This window comes from Ciona robusta, chromosome 9 (assembly GCF_009617815.1).
Source record: "Ciona robusta chromosome 9, ASM961781v2".
Taxonomy (NCBI): domain Eukaryota; kingdom Metazoa; phylum Chordata; class Ascidiacea; order Phlebobranchia; family Cionidae; genus Ciona; species Ciona robusta.
In genome coordinates this window covers 1,845,048-1,865,495 of record NC_143243.1, presented here as the reverse complement: position 1 = coordinate 1,865,495, position 20,448 = coordinate 1,845,048, and the positions used below count along the sequence as shown (strand labels likewise).

Here is a 20,448-nt window from a genome sequence, read left to right as displayed (position 1 = left end):
GTTAAAGCTAAATTCGCGCTTGAAACGACAATCCAAAATCTCAAATCATTATAGACTTCTCAATGAGCCCACTCTGCTCGCGTAAATGCACGTCTTAGCGCTGAACAACATGGTTCTGCTGTACTCTTACGTTTCGCGTTTTTTTTTCATGAGGCCCCATGCACCAGATTGAAAACCCACTACCAAAGTTAGCATGCCCACTACCATCGGCTAGTGGCGTGTCATGCCGTTGTGTTTGTTTTGTGGTTCCACCAACGCGAGCCACATAAACTATAAGTAGATGTTTTAATCATGTTCTACTTTTCAGAAGCTTCTTCAACAAAAGATTATATTACCATGTGTAACTATTCTTCGTGTTGTTGCAAAATAAAATATCAACATAACTTTATTACGGTATGACGTTAGAGTTCTTTTTACGTCATGGTGTGACGTCACATATGACATCATTTAATTAGCGCTCGTTCATTTGCCTAAATCATGCGTGACCAGACTACGTGGGTGGTTATATCATAGAAATCGAACTACATAGAATTACAACTGGTTGTTTATTTAGCTGTCACGTTCAAGCAATTGTTAAAAATTAAAAGTTTTCCATTAATTGCAGTTTAAGTGAAATGATTTGCAAGATTTTTATGACCTCAGTATTATTTGCGTCATATTAGACTTCGCTCACTTATAGTGCTGCTTCAACAATTGGCTTGCATTAGGCGCTAATAGACACAGACGTCGCATATTTGAGCAAAAGCTGAAGGGACGCAATGTTTAAACCATTCAGTGGGTGGCGCTAGACAGTCAGGTAAAACAGTCGTCAATTTAACCAACTAACCATTTCATTTGTAGCGGCTCCGTTATATATATAATACTTTGGACAACATATAAGTGTCTTGCCCAAGAAAACTTTCCCGTAATTTTAACATCATCGAACAACAAACCTAGCATTATTTGAGCGTTCTATTCACTAACTACTTTGTCGAACGTTAGTTTAACGTTTGATTCATTAAGGTTCATTGTGCAGTATCAATTATATTTTAATACATCAACAATTACAAACCGAATCCACAACAAAACCAGGAAGGTATAATTCATTGGTGATATCCTGTTTTGCACATGTGTGATAAAACAATCCAAACAGTGTATGTTTTTCTACTTAACACATGTTGTATAACTGCATATTATTTGGTTATGCGCCCAATGTTTTCTTTTTCTGAAATATATGATTTATTCCTAATTATATATATAGTCGTATTGGGAAAAATGGGATACTTTTTCCTTCTCATTCCATTCGAAAAATAAAAGCAAATTTAAAGAATTATAAAACCGTGCCTTCCTGACTCCCATAGACCGTTTACGGTTTAAAACACGATAATAATAGTTGGATATTATGTGCCAAAGGTGTCTCGTCTTCCCCCATCCTATTAAACATACGTAAACCCGACAGCGTATTACAAACAGTTATTTTGACGCAATTTCTCTTTAAAGTAAAAGTTACGACGAAATGTTTTAAATTAAACACCATATGCAAGTGTAGAAATATAAAGACTTCAATGAGGTCAAAACGTTACGTTTGTACAAAAATAAACGTATTTATACCGGATAGCCAATTTATACATCACAATTTGCCCGGTAGCACAGCAGCTGAATATTATGTTTACACCGCACCAAAATATATACGTAACCTCGCATAATGTTGACCGCAACAGCTGTTAACGTTAAATCTCGGCTTTGATAACTAATGGTAGCAGTGTGTGGAAATGTACGGTTAATGCGGTCAGGCGAGAATACGTTGCCTTTTTCCCATTTAATCGACCGTAAGCGCAGAAGTGGAAGCTTGTCCCGCTGTATAGGCTACCAGCGTGTAGGAGTCTGTATAGGTTTAGGAAGTTTGTAGGTTTAGGAATGTGGAGAGTCTAGCTCTACTTAGTTTCATTGCAAGTTTTAACAAACTTTAAGGACATGGATAATAAAGAAGAAACAACCGAAGCCGATCAAGCTGATAGTGAATGCTGCAATGGAACAAAAATGCTACACAAAGATGGAAGCCATAACAATCAATTTGTTAGTAATAAAGCCAGGTAACGTTATACATATTGGTATATGTGGCTGTTACATAATGCTTTCCACGATTAAACAGTGACTGCACCAATTAACAAATACGCGTTTCCTATTTCATTTGCGTTTCCAGTAATACAGGGAAGTTACGTTATACATATTGGTTTATGTGGCTGTTACATTATGCTATACGCCTTATTAAACACAAATCTGCGGGCATAGATTAACAAATGCGCGTTTCCTATTTCCTTTTCGTCTCGAAGGGCCTTTGTGTTGGCTGGTATTGAATGGCTGTCTCCGCCGACGGCTTTGTCTTTCTCCTTACATACTGTGGTCTTGTAGTGTATGACAACCTCATACACTACAAGATTACAGTATGTAAGGAGATATATTTTATTTCAATATTTAGTAAACAGAATAACTGCCATCTTGTGTTGAATTCAGTTAAAACATTTGTTAATCTGTATAAATATCCTTATAAAAATTTAAGTTACACATGTGGTTAACTCGTTAGCGTGGACAAAGTGTATAAAACCGAACATCTACAATTTATAATGTCTGTGGTTGCCCGTCACGCCAAGGTACATAAGCTCTATCCATTCGTTAGGTAGAAAACACACATCCATCACCCTCACATGGGTGCTTCCGTTGCATTGTTGTTATCGTGCTGGGAATATGATTCGTCAATTGTTCTACATGCACAGACATCAAACCACCCTTTATGCGGTTTATTTGGATGCTTAATTATTCGTATATATCGACGACTACGCTTGAACGGTCTCGAAGATTAACACGCGATGACCGAGCCTTTGTTCTGCAGGTTTACCCAAAGTTAGTATAGTCTATACTAACTTTGGGTTTACCTATACGTCCTACAAGGATTACAGCGACAAGACAGTTTAAAACCGATTCATTGCAATAATGAGATTATTCACAGCAAATCCATTCATCCCAGATTGCATTCGATGTCAAAACCTATAATAAACTACGCTTACCATCATTAAAAGATTCGTATATTGATGTTACGAGACGATATATTTCGCTTCACCAGCGGATTTATCCCAAACAACAGATGATGTAATGAGTATCAAACCAAACCACACAGTTGTAAACTATGAATGAATGGATGTGACTCATTTACCCTCGTGTAGCGGGGCAACGACTGTCGTTATATAACAAGGGTGCTAACCACTGTGCTACAGAATATGTTGAAACATAGAAACATTATTATAACAAAGCTATACTTTCAGGTTCGGCGGTTACGTCACAGAATCGCTCGTAATATTTTGTGCCACTCTTCCTTCATTAAACATCGGTTACGCAATCGGGTTTAGTTCTCCTGCCACTCGTGACTTCGAGGTGTACGAGACACAGTTAAAGTTAACGACGGAACAAACGACATGGTTTGGGGTAATAAACACACCGTGCTGTGTGTATCTGTATGTTGTATAAGATGACACCCATGTAATATATCTACAGCGAGCATGAGCTGTGTGTCTGTTGTATAATAAGGTACACATATTATAACAGTGAGCATGAAATGTATATGAATATACCATGTGTGTCGGTTGTATAAAAAAGACATGTAGTGCGAACTTTTTTTACAATTACAACCACTATCACTCCCAGAATCAACCCATATTTCAATACAGAGTTTGTTGGTGCTATTCGCAATTGCTGGCAGCATGGCGTGTGGTTTGTTCATGGACAAGTTTGGACGAAAACTTTCAATTCTCCTCCAGCTTCTAATATATACTAGTGGCTGGGTATCACTCAGTGTGGCTGGTTCTTGTCTTCCTTTGTTTATCGGTCGTTGTCTTACTGGGTTTGCAATGGGCGCTTCTTTCACTGTTATACCGGTTTGTTTTATGCATTACTTAATATTATTACGTTAGTCAATATATGTCATGTTTTTAATACGGCATGCTATACATCACGTTAGCTCATAGTTTAGGGATTCGAGGCTTGTCAATCACCTACAAAGTACATATGTACTAACTCGTAAGCGGGCACGAGGTGTCTGAAACAGAACACCCCTGTATAACGGCTGTTTTCCCGGTACGTGGGGATAAATGAAGTTATATTTTTCATTTTCACATTTGTTCTTTATAGGTCTATCTTGTCGAAATTGGACCTTCTATCATCCGTGGGAGCATGGGGACTTTATTTAACTTGATCCTTGCGGTCGGGATACTGGTGCCGTATGCCCTTGGTTTTCATTTTAGATGGCGAAGTCTGTCTTATATTGGAGTTATATTAGGTAAGGTAAATTGTATGTGAGGGACGTAAAACATTGTATGTGAGGGACGTAAAACTGCGAGCTATTAGTTTATTTGTATGGAGCGATTCTGAACTGCTGTCTGTAGTATATATGCACATGATATTTTGGGTTAAGTTTAAACAACGTGTACAATTAAATTTTGATTTATTTTATAGTAGGATGGGGAAAGACAGGACACCTTTAGCACATAATATCCAAATAACCTGATCGTGTTTTAAACGTTTAACAATGATCTATGGGAGTCGTGAGAATATACGGTTTTATAATTCTTTGAATGTTCTTTGTTTACTACCGATTGGAACGAGAAAATGAAATGAAAAGATGTCCCATCTTCCCCCACCCTACTATACAACCAAATTGCAGTATTGGTTTTAAAATGCTGAGGTTGGGGGTAATGAAATGGCGTTGGGTTCCGTCTGAAATATATCTCCGACTATATCACTCTTTAAGAACAACTTCACCTTGATTGTTTTATTCAAATAGTTTATTAAAAAAATATTTTAGCCTCTACTTCATTTCTTCTTTGTCTTTGGATTCCTGAATCACCGAGTTGGCTGGTGAAGAAGGGGCGGCGGGAAAGGGCAAGAAAAAGTTTAAGATTTCTACAAGGGAGAAGAAAAAGTAGGAAGGAAATATCTAACGAAGTGGATACGATTGCTGAAAGTATTTTGCATCATGAGGTAAAATATGGCTTGTTAAAACATTATTTGTGCGCATTTTGTTAGGTTTAACATCAGGTGTTGGTTAGGTATTTTAATGGTTTATAAGACGTATGTCAACAGTCGGGGTTATGAACCTTTTGTGTTGATAAGTAAATATAATTTCGGTTGGTTTTCCATTTATTTCCTCGTGGATCGGAACTTGAATGACTTTTACATGGTTGCATGGTTCCCATGTCCATATAGTCTAGTTGCCAAGGCAATTACAATGTGTTGATAAGCAGACTTTACTTTTGGCTGACTTGGCAGTTATAGCTATTAGTGAATTCTGAATTGGAACTTGAGTGATTTGATAAGCTGCCGTGACTTGACTTATTTTATATTGCTAGTAAATGATATGCCTGATGCGAATGTCCTTTGGGCAAGGCACATATAATGTTTAAACAATACGTTTCATACTTATAAGATCCAGCAGAGGTGTATAAAGTAACTTAATGTTCCTAACATTGCATGATTAAATTATATTGTTGCTTCATCACACCAGTTAAATTAAGTAACGATAAAAATGAATTGATATAAGTAGGCCGGGGGTCGATATTTTCCTTTTATTTGCTCGCTACATTTGGTAGTAAACAAATAACATTCATAGAATCATAATAACCGTATCCTACCGACTCCCATAGACCGTTGTTAAATGTTTAAAACACTGTCAGGATATTTAGATATTATGTGATAAAGTGTCCTATTTTACTCTTAAGAGTACTATACACCAATATTTACGATTGATTGGGGACTCGCGTGCATTGTCTTAAACCGTTTTATTAAACATGCGAATTCCCAGACATAACATGTTTAATTCAAGTCATATTTTCCAACAGGCACGTTACTAAATATCTTTGTTCAATTAATTATTTAGAATATTCCAGACCATGTAGCAACAGCTGTAAACGTCGCGCATGTCAAACAAATCTGTGTCAGCGTGTATGCCTATACGCTTCTCATACTTAGCTGATTCAGCAAAGTTACCGGAATTTCTGACTATGCGAACAGGAGTGGCAACACGTATACTTATTCCCACACTACAATAGCTTTAGCAACTCGACTATGGGAATGTTTTGGCTGTGTGTTTCGACTTTTATAAAAATAGAGCAACCGGAGTATAACCACTGTCGTAGACCTGCTACGCAAGAACAAATAAGTTCTTCCTTTAAATCCCATTTTAACATTGTTTGCTTTGTTATTCGATTTACCTTATCATTATTCAGGCTCTGGTCTTCGAAACCCAGTCCTGGTTAGCGTATTACCATTACTTATCCACTTTAAACAGACAGGCATGCACTTACGGGACGCACTTGAGCCAAGCTTCTGTAAACCATTGTTGATTTTAATTTTCCTCAACGTCTTTCAACATTTAAGCGGGGTTAACGTGATCATCTTTTATGCGCATTCACTATTTCGAATGGCAAACTTTCAAAACGGTAAGTTTAATTCAAACTTATACCTATATGTTTATGTTTATGAAATGCTGCGTTTTCACCAGCTGTTGGGAGTTATAGTACATATGAATAGACATTCGGTTTAACATCGACACTTTTTCATTCATACGTATTATCGTATATATATTTATCCGCAACGCAAACTACTTTATATTATTCTTTATATTGTGAAATTTTTCTCAACAGAAAGTGTCCCTTCGCTTCTAGTCAGTGGTATTCAAGTTTTTGCTTTGTTTGTCCCACTCGCTTTAATGGATAGGCTGGGACGAAGGAAACTGGCGTTTATATCTGGCATAGGGGCCACATTATGTAACGCAGCCATGGGAATTTGTTTCATGAAGATGGAAAAGGACTTATTCGCCACACTTCGAGATAATATTACCAGTTACAATGCTAGCGGATCGGCCATCCATGAGGTTACGAGCCACCCTCCAGGTTTGAAAGATATTAATTCATTGTAGCACACATTTTAACGATATGTATCCACAATAGTTGTTCCACACCAATAGTTCACTGTAGTTGCTAATAGTTTGGAAAGATAGTATAGTACGGTGGGGAAAATGGGACATCTTTAGCTCATAATATACAAGTATCTGGATTGTGTTTTAAACACTTAACAACGGTCTATGGGAGTCGTGAGGATGCGGTTTTATAATGTTTTGCATTTTCTTTGTTTACTACTAAATTGGACGAGAAAATAGAATAAAAAGATGTCAATCTCCACCCCCCTACTATATCATAATTTTACCTGTGAATTACGTTCATCTCAAACATTCAGGTTAAAAGAGATATCGGTATCTTAAAGATGGTGTGTTAGGTTTTCTGAAGAAAAAAACATGTTTTAGTTCAATATAGGTTAATGTTATCTTCCAGATGTATGTTATTGCAACAAGTAATATCCTCAATTGCAGTTGCAGCTTGGTTAACTCTTGTAAGCGCCCTTCTATTCATCGTGTTCTTTGCCTTTGGATTGGGACCTATACCATTTGTAGTTCTGGCCGAACTGATGCCGCTAAAAACACGAGGGGTTGGTGGTGGGATCGTGAGCGCCACCAACTGGTTAATGTGTTTCTTAGTCGTTAAATGCTTTCCTTCTTTCGTGGTAAGTTAAAATGCAGCCAGGTGTTATGGGAGACCAGCATAAGAATTGGGGACCGAGATTATAATAAGTATGGATTGTACAAAGCGCGTTAATAATAAGTTTGTGATTTGTCGTGCTGGCTTGGTTGTTACGAGAGCCCACATAACTAAAGGGTTTGATGTTTATGAGATGCCTCTGTAGCCGTGTGCGTCTTTTGAGCAATAAGACACTGACCTGTTATGTCAATGTCAGTGGATGTCAATATTTTTTTAAAAATAAATATATATATATATTTTAAATAAATAACTGTGCTTGCAAAAAAAGAGGAAAGTAATGGTAAAACAACATCAGTCATTATCAACACGCTTATGAATAAAAAGTACAAAATATTCTATAAAGGCGTGACTTGACTTAATGAACTAAACTATATGTTTGTTTATAGGATCTAATTCACATATACGGAGTGTTTTGGCTTCTGTCCGGACTCTCAGCGACGTATGTTGTTTTCTGCTGGTGGTGTTTGCCTGAGACTATGGGTCGGTCACGTGACGAGTTGGGGCATTTGTTCGATCGACGTCATGAAGTTGTTGCCAGGAAACAAAATTCAAAAGATGACGAAAGCACTTCCTTAACAACTGTGTGAAACATTTTTTCTAAATAATTTTATATTTTTATGGCAAAAAGTGATTTATTTTGACTGAGATCAAACGAAGGCATTACACCTATGCACTGAAAACAATGCTTTTGAAATAAACAATTGATATTTTTTATGTTTTAGGAAATTTCTTCTTTCTTTTTAAGCTTTGAAATTACCAAAGCATCAGTCTGCGCTAGATATTCATAGCATTATACACTGTGTATACAATGTAATTGAATTGTCATGTACCAATACAAAACTGAAAAACTTCGCCAGAAACCGTGGTCTTGGAAATCCCACAGAACTCTTCTTGCGTCGTATAGAATCGAAGATAGAACACTGGTCTGTTAACCGGCATTAAATCATATAGTATACAGTGGGTAAGATAAGAAACCTTTAGCTTATAATATCCAGATATCCGGATCATGTTTAAAACATTTAACAACGGTCCATGGGAGTCGTGAACACGGTTTTATAAACATTTGAATATTCTTTCTTACCAAAATTGGGACGGAATAATAGAATGAACAGGTTTCCCATCTTCCCCCACCCTACTGTACAGTATACTGAAGCGACACGTGATATGATACTTCATTATAATATGGTTAGACGACTTTGGTCAAACTGATTGGTTTCTAATGTTTTGGCAGCGATATAATGTGCGCCCCGTAGTCCGTATTTAACATTTTTATATACGAACTCGGGTGCGCCCTATACCTTTACAATCTTTAAGTTGCTTAATTACACAAGGATAAATATAGCGTTGCTGCATTAACGTGCAGCGTTGTTCTTGTTCAAAACTCGGAACCTACGCCTATTTCTGAAAGTAGCAGCAAGAGCACTCTGAGCAAGAGGATACAAAACTTGAGTTAGTTGATGGCTAATATCGACAACAAACGCCCCCGACTTTATAATTCACCAAAATCGTTGCAATGAAAGAGCATACAAATAGCAGAATCGAAAAGTTTAAACAAACTTTAAAGTTTAATAATGGAAAATTCAGCATTTGTAATCAAAGAAAGTGAATTAAAAATATTTTTTACTGCAATTCAAATTTTAAATAAAGTACTATTTCTATTGTTAAATGTTATGACGTCATTTCCATAGCAACCAGTGACAACAGAAAAGCGAAAAGTTTCGTGTCTTTACTTAGCGCAAAAATAAACTAACATTAACCATTTTGACACATTTTCTATCTCCTTGCACCAGATATAATAAATATTTTTAATCCGTTAAGCCGCAGAAAGCTGTCATTTGGTGTTCTTGGATAAAACTGAGAAAAGCCAAGGATTATAATGGAGGATTGTCGACTTGGAGTTTACCGTGACAGTATGAACGATAACCCTTTGCTTATGAAGGTAATATTTGCCAGATGTGTAACTGTTTTAACTAAACTAGGCGATTTGTATTATGTTACCCTTTATAATCCATTGCCATAGGCAATGCCGTTATAGTATTTTCATTTAAGTTAATATTAGTTAGTTATTTTTACATGGGACTATACAAAGAAGACGGAAAAAATTTTCCGCTAGAGGCGGTAATTATTTAAATTAAAAAATACGGAAAAACGAACAAAACAGCACTACAAAGTGTTAATAAGTGTAAAACAAATTAATTAAATAATAAAAATACATTTCTAAATACATAATATACGGTACCTCTAAATTGTCAGTGTGCGCAGTGTGCTGCAGTGTGCGCAGTGTGCCGCAATGTGCGCAGTGTGCCGCAGTTTGCCGCAGTGTGTCGCAGTGTGCCGCAGTGTGCGCAGTGTGTCGCAGTGTGCCGCAGTGTGCGCAGTGTGTCGCAGTGTGCCGCAGTGTGCGCAGTGTGCCGCAGTGTCCGCAGTGGGCGCAGTGAGCGCAGTGTGCCGCAGTGTGCGCAGTGCAGTGTGCCGCAGTGTTTCTGAAGTGTAACCTAAACGTTAACAGAAAACTAGTTTGGGCTCACCGTAGTATGTTGATAACTGTACAGTCGTGATACACTGCGCACACTGCGGTACACTGCGGTACACTGCGGTACACTGCGGTACACTGCGGCACACTGCGGCACACTGCGCACACTGCGCACACTGCGCACACTGCGGCACACTGCGCACACTGCGACACACTGCGCACACTGCGGCACACTGCGCACACTGCGCACACTGACATTTTAGAGGGACCCCATAAAACACTAGTAAGAACATATTTCCCACATTAGGTCGGTTATATACGCTCTTTCGTAGTGTTTACTGTCGTCGAGTCTGTGGTGTAGCGGTTTCCGTGCGGTCGTAAACTCTCTTTGTTTCATTTTTACCGGGTTCGAGTCCCGCACAGTGGAATACTTTTTTTATATTTTTTTTAAGTTTTTTTTGTTTGACGAGTTTGGGGTTAGGAGTTGGGGGTTAGGGTTAGGGGTTAGGGGTTAGGGGTTAGTGTTAGGGGTTGGGGGTTAGGGTTTATATCTTATGTGTATAAACCGTGAAACTAACTGCTCCCCATAAAATAGAGAAAAGAATTTGTCATCGCCTCCTAGCGGAAACATTTTTCCGTCTTCTTTGTATAGCTCCATGTGTTATTTTTATTACCTGATAAGAAAAAAAAAGTGTTTTGGAAACAAGTGATTTATGAACTAATACATTATACGTATATGTTGTTGCACCAGGTATATTATCAGTGCAAGCAAGTTTTTCTGGCAATGGTTTGTTTTATAATCTCAAAGTAATAGAGTTTTGTCTGCCGTATGGCTAGACATCAATGTTTGCTGTTAAATGTTTTCTCCAAAGAAACACTTATACAATTAAAAATAGTTCTTTTTAATTAATATTTATCCTACATCAGTCAGAACTAGGTCGACCTCTTAAAAGATGTTTTTCACTGCCGAGCGACAAGTTTATCTATGGGAGACCAAACCTCACACTGGATGGTGGTGCTGCAGAAGCGATGATCACCAGGGAACCAATTCCGATCCACAAAAGGCGGGAAAAACCTCTTCAGCGAGATTTTATCGCTCTGAACAAAGGAGCGGTAACATCAGGTCTGGTGTCAGCTAAGGTATTGTTTGTTTTTATTCATTTACTCTTATGCTTGGTCCAGGCTAACTGAAAACTGAAATGAGTAAGCAGTGTTTTCAGTGCTTATACAAAACTTAAAAGCGGATTTTCTATTGAATTTTTTTCTCATTTTAACAACCAGTAGAATTATATTACATGCTAGATTGTGTGGTAACGGAAGGATCGTGGGCTTAATGGTTATTTGCCTTTAATTAGAGCCAAGTATATTGTATTAGCTGCATTATGGCAGAAAGTTCCTCATGTTTGATGGCTATGAGTGTTAACGTTTTTTTAACATTGTCACCTCAGGTAGTTTGAAGAACGAAAAAACATGATGCCTGTACTGTAAAGTGTAAACAATATCTTAACAGGAACAAGCGCAATATCGGGCCACTAATGATGTAAGAAGAAGAGTTACCGAAGAAGACAAAATGAAGATCCTCACCCGACGAATTCCTCCAGACATGACCTTTGGCATCAGCACACGACCTTCGACCCCTGTATTTGACCTTTTAGAGCACAAGTACCAGGATAAGTGGCTTGCCACTCGAAGAGAAGCAGAGTTAGCGAAACGAGCTAGAACTGTCCAGCAGGTAAAGTCTATTATTGAGCAACTGCTGTTCTAGCAACAAAACAACTTCTGATGTTTCTTTGTCTTTTATCTTTTTTTATATGTGTTTTATATGTAAGGTTATAAGTAGCAAATGCTATGTGCCCATTCATATTAATAGTACCAGCTAAAACTAAAATGCTATTGAACAATGTTTACTCATTTGAAAAATGAAGTTTATATTATCTATTGCTTTTGTTACTTTTATATCTATGTAGTCACTTCGTTTTTGTTGACACTTAATATCCCAGAAAAAACTTGATGGGAAAATATACGAGACAAGAGCATCCTTGCTAAGAAAATACCAACCGCAAGTGGAAGACCCACCATTGTGGCAGATGCCTAAGTTCAATAAGGTTTGTAAAACTATTGTATGCTATATGATGCTATGGATGTATTAAAATGTATAGACAACTTAACCGTCTACACTATATAATTTAAAATACATAGTATTGTGTCAATAAGATGATTGTATTAAATTTCCCATGGAATAAAGTTACTTTTATCATGGTGTGTGAATATACTAATAAAGTTGTTTTACCATACCTGTTAAACAGGTTGAATGATTTATGATGTACAATTTCCAACTTATACCCTAGAAAAATAAATGTGACATATTTTATCCTCAACAGTCCTTAAAAACAGGTGTTTTGTTTCAGACACTTCGTAATATATTTTTGTAATGTTTCCACAGACTGCAGCGCACCTTGAAACATTCAGAGCCCCCGAAAAGCGATTGCAAGCTTTTAAACATCACCAAACAGATGCAACTTCACGCACCGGTGTTTTCGGTCATGGCATATACGAGGCAGCCAAGTGTTAAATAAGTTTCTTTTCCCTCAAGCCAATGTGAAATTATAAATAAAACATATATTTGTCTATGTAGAACCAAAAAAGTACGTATCCAATGCTTTTTGGGTGCATTTTGTGCAGCACTTTACTTGCATGTTTCTCATGTTTTCTTAGATTTTTTTTGTACTGAGCATGAAATCCTAGTGCCATAAATGATACGTCTGTTTTACCATTTGTATGTAAAAGTAACATATTGCAAAACAATTTTTTAAGTCATGCATATGAGTATAGAGTTATAGCCTACACAACGAAACGCACCCATTTACTTGTACTAGCTCGAGCCTCGAACATAGTCGTTATGTCACGCATGGCTTATCAATGTATTTAATACGCCATGTGTCTCGTTGGTATTGGCCGAGGTATTTGCAAGAAAGGAAACTATGATTCAACAGTGACATTTAGACATTAAGTGTAAGTTGAATTATTTCCTTGTTAGTTGAATCATGTTCTTGTGAGTTGAATTATTACAGTTAAATTATTTCAACTTTTCCGCAAAACGCAAAGGCTGAGAAAAATTGTTGGTATTTAAATGGCTAAGTTTTTCCCGAAACAAACAGCAATGCTACGTCACCGTACTGCAGAATTTAGTTGGACAGAACCTTTGCGTGCGCATGCAAATATAGTTGCGTTGATGCAAGTATTTCGGTGGCAATTTAATAGCTAAGTAAAATACGTATTTATAATAGGTTTTCGGTATTTGTGTGTCATATATTACCAGAATTTTAGGCATCAACGATCAACAATGGTAAGAGCGTGGCGTATTTTGCAAGAAGAAACAGACGACCCTCGCGATGCTTTGTACAGTAATGAGTCTGTATCCTTAGAGCAGCTGGCACAAGTTGGCGTTGAGTATTTTAAGGTAATTTTCCTTGTTTAAATATCTGCCTTTTAGGTATTTACCCATGTTTTTAAAAGAAATATGGGTCAGTAGGGTAAGTGGAAAATAATAGACTAATATTTTTTATTTCCCTCAAAGATATTCCAAACATTGTATTAACTAATGTGTTTAGACTTTATTGTATCAATAACTTATCGTTGGGTTGTCAATAAACGAGTCATTTAACTTCATTAAGCTGGGTGCTAGATGCTAGTCTATCGTTAATAGACAAGGTGCGTAATCTAGTACAGTTGACCAACGTTATTATTAATAGTCTCATGTGAAGTTAAACTTCCCAATTTGTTTTTTTTAGTCTTTGCTTATTTACATTAATTTCTATTTTACTTAATTACTATTGTTTCTAGTTTGATGCAGACACATTTGAACAAAATGATGATTATCTCAAGTTAAAAAATAATAGAGGATACTCGTATAGTGATACAATAAGTGTGAGCAGAGCAACTCTGCCGGATTTCGATGCCAAGGTGAATATGTGTGAATGTATCCAATAAGTAGAAAGGCTTATGTTTCCACTATTGCATGCTAGCCTATAAAGTGACCTTCTATTGCTCAAGAATAGGTATAGTAGGGTGGGGGAAGATAGGACACTTAAGCACATATTGCCAAATATTTCCAAAATCAAAATAGATGACGGTTTTTGGGTAATACCACGAATTAGTACTATCATTCCTTTATTAATGGACAACAATTTAATAAAATATAATAAAACACACGAGGAGTTATTCAAAATATTATCTTTTTATTATATCAGTATCTTATAGTTGAATATCCCCTGAGGTTTAAATTACTAAATTAAAAGCAAATCTTTAAAAGTTTGGCAATGAAAACATACAAAACTACAATGTGGGGGAAGATGGGACTCTAAATTGAAATATATTTACATTAGCAATATTCTGCAACTTGTAGTTAACCTACCGAGTTTAACAGGCTGTGCTAGTTTCTTTGTCATGTAAACTTCATATAAATAACGTTAAACCGGTATTTTTTTGTTGTTTTTATCTCAAATTAAAGTCATATTGACCCCTGCCTATTTTCTTCATGCCTATATCTCAGTGTTTTTTTACAAAACTAAAACTAGTTTTATGAGACAAAATCAAACTGTAGGAAATATTCAAGATTGTTTTATGAAGCTATGAAACTAGTTTAATCGTTCGCACACGCAAACTAAAAAAATTCATTGGCTTTACTATGATTTAGCGAGCATTAAAAAATAGCACCTTACTATTTTGCATTTTTTTACCTGTTCAAAGTATGCTGTTTCTATTTTACATATTTTTTTAATATTTAAAAACAGTAATCAGCTTTGACGGGCGTTTTATATAGTAGTGATAATACTGTCGAATAATTCTGTAACCTTATTTTCCTGATTATCATTAAATGGGAGTCCGTAAAAAGAAAATTAAAAAAGGGTCTTGTCTGACAAAGTGTCCCATCTTCCCCCACCCTACTATATATTTATAACCTATCTTATGAATCCTTAGTTTAGGTAACTAACTCATTAATGCTATTTATATACATGTAAATACTGAAATTCTGTAACTGTGGCCAGAAAGGTATGAACTGAACACTTCACATGACAACTAAGCAATTTTCAAACTTAACAGATCCTGCGTTAGTATTTAAAAAGGTCTGAATATTTCAGATCAAATCTTTTTTTGAAGAACATCTCCACACAGACGATGAAATCAGATTCATTTTGGACGGTTCGGGTTACTTTGATGTTCGTGACTTAGACGGCCGGCAAGTATTATCATATATTAACAGCTGTGGTTATTGAACTTGGGGTTATAGTTGCGTGATTGGTTGGTAAATATGCAATGTTAGGGCACCTTATTTTCGTTTCTATTGGTAAAGTATATTTCAATGTTTGCTATGAAAGTAATTTTGTTAAAGGTGTCTTGTTTTGATATAATGTTATAATTAGTTTTATAATCCTTTCTATATATCTTTAGTTGGATACGAATAGAATGTGTTAAAGGCGACCTTCTGGTGTTACCGTCTGGTATTTATCATCGATTTACTTTGGATAAAAAGGTTTTTCATAGTTTACTACTTTATTTAACCTTGTATGGCCTTTTGTGTCATAGAATGTAAAAAATGTAACTTTTCTATCCTATTTTTTACACCTCTTGTTTTAATAAACTTGCATTTAAACACCGAAATAAAAGTATCACTATATACACAACACTCAAAAAAGTCTACTGTCAAAGTTTTAAATTGTTCAAAATCTATCTGTGCTACATTTTTCTTATTGTACTGTAAAACTAATAATGACTTTATATATTTGTAAAGTCTCACTACTAAGAGTTTTACTAGTATTCTGTCACTGCGGAGTAGTATCCAGTTTTGTTTTTTATCTTTGCATGGCTGGAAAACGTCAGTCGTTATAACAAGGGTGTTTGTACATCTCGTGCCAGCGTACGAGTTACTATGTATGTTACTTCTTCGGTGTTTAGTTTTTGGGGGGATTTTTTTATTTTTTTTAATGTATGGCTGATGATTTGGACAACCAAATACTGATCACTGGGTTATCCACTATTATCCAATACAACATCAATAAATATACACAAACATTACCTCTTTTGTCATAGGATTATATTAAAGCACTGCGATTATTCATTGGGGTTCCTGTGTGGACTCCACATAACAGACCAGCTGATTCAATGAAGGAAAGGCTTGATTATGTTTCCAAGTACCTCACTGCAACTACTACAAATTGAACATGTGCTTAGAAACATGTTTTACTGTAAAAAAATCTGGTGATCATAAAGGTTTAACAGAATCTCCTTTATTTTAACAATCTAATAGTGTCTGCAATACTTTCATTGGCAGTAATGTCAGCCTTTTAACATTTCTACTGTTTTAACAAGTTTCTTTCTCTGATATTAATCTAATTATTTCAGAAATTATAAGCCTAACAAATTAAGTTTCAACTGTTTGTGTTAATGCTGGTTTTTTAATTTTATCGCTTTTATTTTAGTAAGTTTTTATTTGAGTTTTACAGGCTGTTATAACTTTCTTTTTTGTCAACCAAGTTTTATCCCCGAATATTAATCTTTAGAAACAAACAAACAGATTAGGTTTTAATCCAACAGATAGGTTTTAATTGTGTTAAAGTTCTCAAACTAACAAATTAGGTTCTAACTGTGTGTGTTGGTTTTGTTCATAATCAAAGTTCCACAACTGAAATAAATTTATTTAGGGATCTTCAATTTTTGTTTTTTTTCCAATCTGTTTTGACCATGTTACACTTTGGTTGTGTTTGTGTCATATTTGGGATGTTGTACATAGTTTCACTAATGTATTAAAGGACAAAATAAAATTATAAATCATTATATATTCGCTCAAGATGAAAAGTACATTATAGTTTCATGAATTCCTACCACGATAAACTGTTTCATAAGCCAAAAAGTTCAGACAGGCATGATCTACAAGTCTGTATGCATTAGTGAAAATTACCGTATGACGTCAAGTCATTTTTCTTTTTTGAGCACGTTAGTGGTCATATAGATCCTTTTTCGTCGAACAGTTGTTCTTGTTGTTGTTGTTTTTTGGACGACTTTTTTCCGCACTTACCTCAATTTCAATTCTAGCATTTATTCTTTATTCTCTTGCTTGAAATCAAATCATAATATATATTTATAATTTTTAGACTGAATTTTCAGATTTTAAACCGCACGATGAGCGATTAATTAACGATTACTTTTCTCATGCACTTTACATAGCGGAAACACTGTCTGGCAGTTCGGCAGGAAACGACGACACGCGTGTTGTATTCACACAACGATTCACGACTGAATCAAACTATTAGCATTTAAGTGGGGACGCATTAAATGCACTACTCTTATACCGTATTATCAATAATCGTAATTGAAACATTATTTTTAATTCAACATCATATGATTAATATTTACTTCTAACAATACTTGATTACTGCGTGATTACGGTTTGTCAAAATTCATGAAAACAAACGTTAACTAGTGTAAGTTTACAATATACAACCAAGGTGATCCTAGAATACAGATAATATAGCGGCCATTTTCGATACCTTTTACTGGTGCCACCAACATAAAATTTGGACACTGTACTAACTAGACCCCAGCGGTACCGATTCTAAAACAAAAAATTCCAAAAAATATTAATTATGAATATTAATATTCGTCATAAAAACATATTTATAGAATTTTCGCACGAACCAGCTTTGAATATGTTATAGCGCTACGTAATAGCTACAAAATAAAACATTTTTTTCGTCAAAAAAATGGGGGCTTGGGTGTGAAATATTAAAAAGTATGATCATAACTTGAATCATATAAATATCAAATTTTCAATTTTTTTTTGCGAAAATATAACTTACGCATACATCTATGTAGGTCACTAACATACCATTCCCATTAAAAAAATAATTAAATTTCATTTTTTTTATTTATGAATATTAATATTTGTCATAAAAACATATTTATAGAATTTTCGCACGAACCAGCTTGGAATATGTTATAGCGCTACGTAATAGCTAAAAAATGAAATATTAATTTCTTTAAAAAAATGCGGGCTTGGGTTCATATATTAACATTGGTTATAATACAAGTTTAATTACATTCTGCCTACTGCTCCACAGTCACCAATGGCGACTAGAACCCGTTTTGTTGGTTACTTCAGATTTGTTTTTGATCGAACCTAGTCGACCGTTGTAGTAAAAAGATTAATTAATATAGCAGGGTGGGGGTAGATAGGACACCTTTTCATTTTGTTTTCTCTTTTCATTTGGTAGTAAACAAAGAACATTTAATGAATTATAAAACCGTATCTTCACGACTTCCACAGACCGTTCTTAATTGTTCAAAACACGATCAGGCTATTTGAATATTATGTGTAGAAGGTGTCCCATTTTCCCCGACTCTACTATCTTATGCTACTTAGTTTAAAACATGCTCATTCATTAGATCTGTAATCTCTTGTTTCCTTTTATGCTCATATAAAAACTTTTTTGTCACGCGTCAGTGCACAGTTGATTATAGCGCGATCCAGTATACACTTCGATTAGCGTTAGTGGTACAGCATGGCACACAATGTTATCTCATTAGCCGAGAAATATTGGGGAAGGCTTAAAAATGCTGAAGAACACGAGTTCATATCCCCTCTCGTGCACGTGGAGCAATTTAAACATGATTGCGAAAAGATCTTACCGGAAAACATAGTAAATGCAACGCCGATAGATTCTACAGACGAAGCTTTTTGCAGAGAAATGGATATTGATAAAGAAACCTTGGAAGAATTAGAGCAAGTTTGCGGTGTGGAAAATCTCAAATGCGCTGGTGAATCAGAACTTCTAACATGGGAAGATTATGCTATTATTCCCGAGAATACTGGACTAGTAACATTGGAACATTGGAAAAAGATTTGCCATGAACACAATGCCCGCGAAACCGCTCTATTAAAGTGTAAACACTCTGAGTTCGATTGTGCTTTGCGAGCAAGGGCTAATGGTATTGAAGCTAAAGGTCCAGATGACCTTGTAAAAGGCCCAGAAATCGTATTGACCGTGTGTGTCAGTTTTCCACGAGACCCACATCGGTTTAAAAAGTGCAATGTCGAATTTTTGGTACTGGGAAGTCAGAAACTGACTGAACTTAGAGACAAAATACCCTGTGTATTGGACAAGCAACCTGTTGGGGACTTTACCGAAAATATTGACCACCCTAGAGACATAAAACTGAAAGACATTTGCCCATCATCATTTTTTTACATTGAAAATACATTTTTTAATGATTTTCGGTCGCCCACTAATATAAACTTGGCGAAAGTGGTAACAGACTGGGCTGACGACAATCCAGGTTCCACAAGAGTACCGGAAAATTGGCAAATTTCTAAAATGGAGGATTGTACTTTTAACGAATTGAAAATACGGCTTGGATGCCCTTACAGATTTCTACACCAGGGAGACTGCGAGCATGTTGTGGTGTTTAAAGATATTCGAATCTTTAACCAGAATGATTGCAAGTCTCGAAGCGCATATCCTCTAGCAGTCACCAGAGCTGTGTTTAAATCCATGTCCTGCAAAGTTTGTAATTTCTTCAGTGTTACTTATGTGACAAGGAATGACAGTTTGTCAGATTCTGACCCATCCTTCTTTTGTGAGGCTTGCTTTAAACTGTTGCACTTTGACAAAAAGGGAAACAAGCTTGGAAACTTCACTGTCTTCCCTTATATTAGTCCTGCTTCTCTTGATTATTACAGTCTGTCCTAAAACCCCATATTTGCTGGCATAACTGGCCTTAGTGGCTCACTCACAAACAGAGAAAGGATGATATTTCATGGTTTTGCATCTCATTATTTAAATTATGTTGTGTCAATTTATGTTTCAGTTGGGCAAAGTCAATCAAATTTGTATGGTGAAAAAAACATTACACATATGACTGTGTTTATTGTGTATTTACACTTAAAGGCTGGTAATTAATTATTAAAGTCATTCTGTTTATTTAACAATGTTCATAGGTTGGTAAATAGTAAAGAAATAACTGCAAAATCGTTTAAAAAGTGAACGTGTGAAATAAATGCATCATGTTAAAATTTATTTTGTTTCTATAAGTCACGTGGTGCCGTTTTCCCGCCAAATAAACAGCTGATAATACGCGTTGTAAAATTATTGATTCCGTCAAAGAAAAATCGTAACTGCAGTGTCTATATCGTAGTGTACTTATAATTTCAGACTTGACTGTGTAGCTGTTTTGTTTACAACATTAAAATGCAATAAATAATAATACTGTTTATCTAACTTGGCAAAAGGGGTTGCTTGACGCATCGTGTCCTGAGTATTGAGTAAATCTTAAAATAAATATAATGTAATCATTTAT

The 20,448-nt window shown here is 35.7% G+C and overlaps 4 protein-coding genes across 5 annotated transcripts; all 4 read left to right on the top strand.

Annotated features, from left to right (window-relative positions):
- The first annotated feature begins 1,812 nt into the window (after positions 1-1,812).
- On the top strand, positions 1,813-8,482 carry LOC149730696 (solute carrier family 2, facilitated glucose transporter member 8-like). The gene is made up of 9 exons (XM_089884947.1): positions 1,813-2,072; positions 3,300-3,459; positions 3,702-3,908; positions 4,162-4,309; positions 4,835-5,010; positions 6,317-6,467; positions 6,672-6,920; positions 7,397-7,587; positions 8,009-8,482. Exons 1-9 carry the CDS (start codon positions 1,954-1,956, stop codon positions 8,207-8,209), a joined length of 1,602 nt encoding a protein of 533 aa, XP_089741073.1. The 5' UTR covers positions 1,813-1,953; the 3' UTR covers positions 8,210-8,482.
- A 900-nt stretch (positions 8,483-9,382) lies between these two features.
- On the top strand, positions 9,383-13,105 carry LOC149730695 (cilia- and flagella-associated protein 77-like). Its single transcript, XM_089884953.1, has 5 exons — positions 9,383-9,561; positions 11,023-11,235; positions 11,606-11,827; positions 12,096-12,200; positions 12,539-13,105. Exons 1-5 carry the CDS (start codon positions 9,499-9,501, stop codon positions 12,665-12,667), a joined length of 732 nt encoding a protein of 243 aa, XP_089741079.1. The 5' UTR covers positions 9,383-9,498; the 3' UTR covers positions 12,668-13,105.
- Positions 12,968-16,931, top strand: LOC149730694 (acireductone dioxygenase). Of its 2 annotated transcripts, XM_089884959.1 has the most exons (6): positions 12,968-13,107; positions 13,423-13,555; positions 13,939-14,058; positions 15,237-15,334; positions 15,547-15,628; positions 16,186-16,931. In XM_089884959.1, exons 2-6 carry the CDS (start codon positions 13,439-13,441, stop codon positions 16,312-16,314), a joined length of 546 nt encoding a protein of 181 aa, XP_089741085.1. In that variant the 5' UTR covers positions 12,968-13,107; positions 13,423-13,438; the 3' UTR covers positions 16,315-16,931. The 2 variants fall into 2 exon arrangements, with proteins under 2 accessions (XP_089741085.1, XP_089741084.1); XM_089884958.1 differs by lacking the exon at positions 12,968-13,107 and having other exon boundaries at positions 13,304-13,555.
- Positions 16,932-18,579: 1,648 nt separating this feature from the next.
- LOC149730693 (snRNA-activating protein complex subunit 3-like) lies at positions 18,580-20,225 on the top strand. Its single transcript, XM_089884948.1, has one exon. It carries the CDS (start codon positions 18,654-18,656, stop codon positions 19,839-19,841), a length of 1,188 nt encoding a protein of 395 aa, XP_089741074.1. The 5' UTR covers positions 18,580-18,653; the 3' UTR covers positions 19,842-20,225.
- The last annotated feature ends 223 nt before the right edge of the window (positions 20,226-20,448 follow it).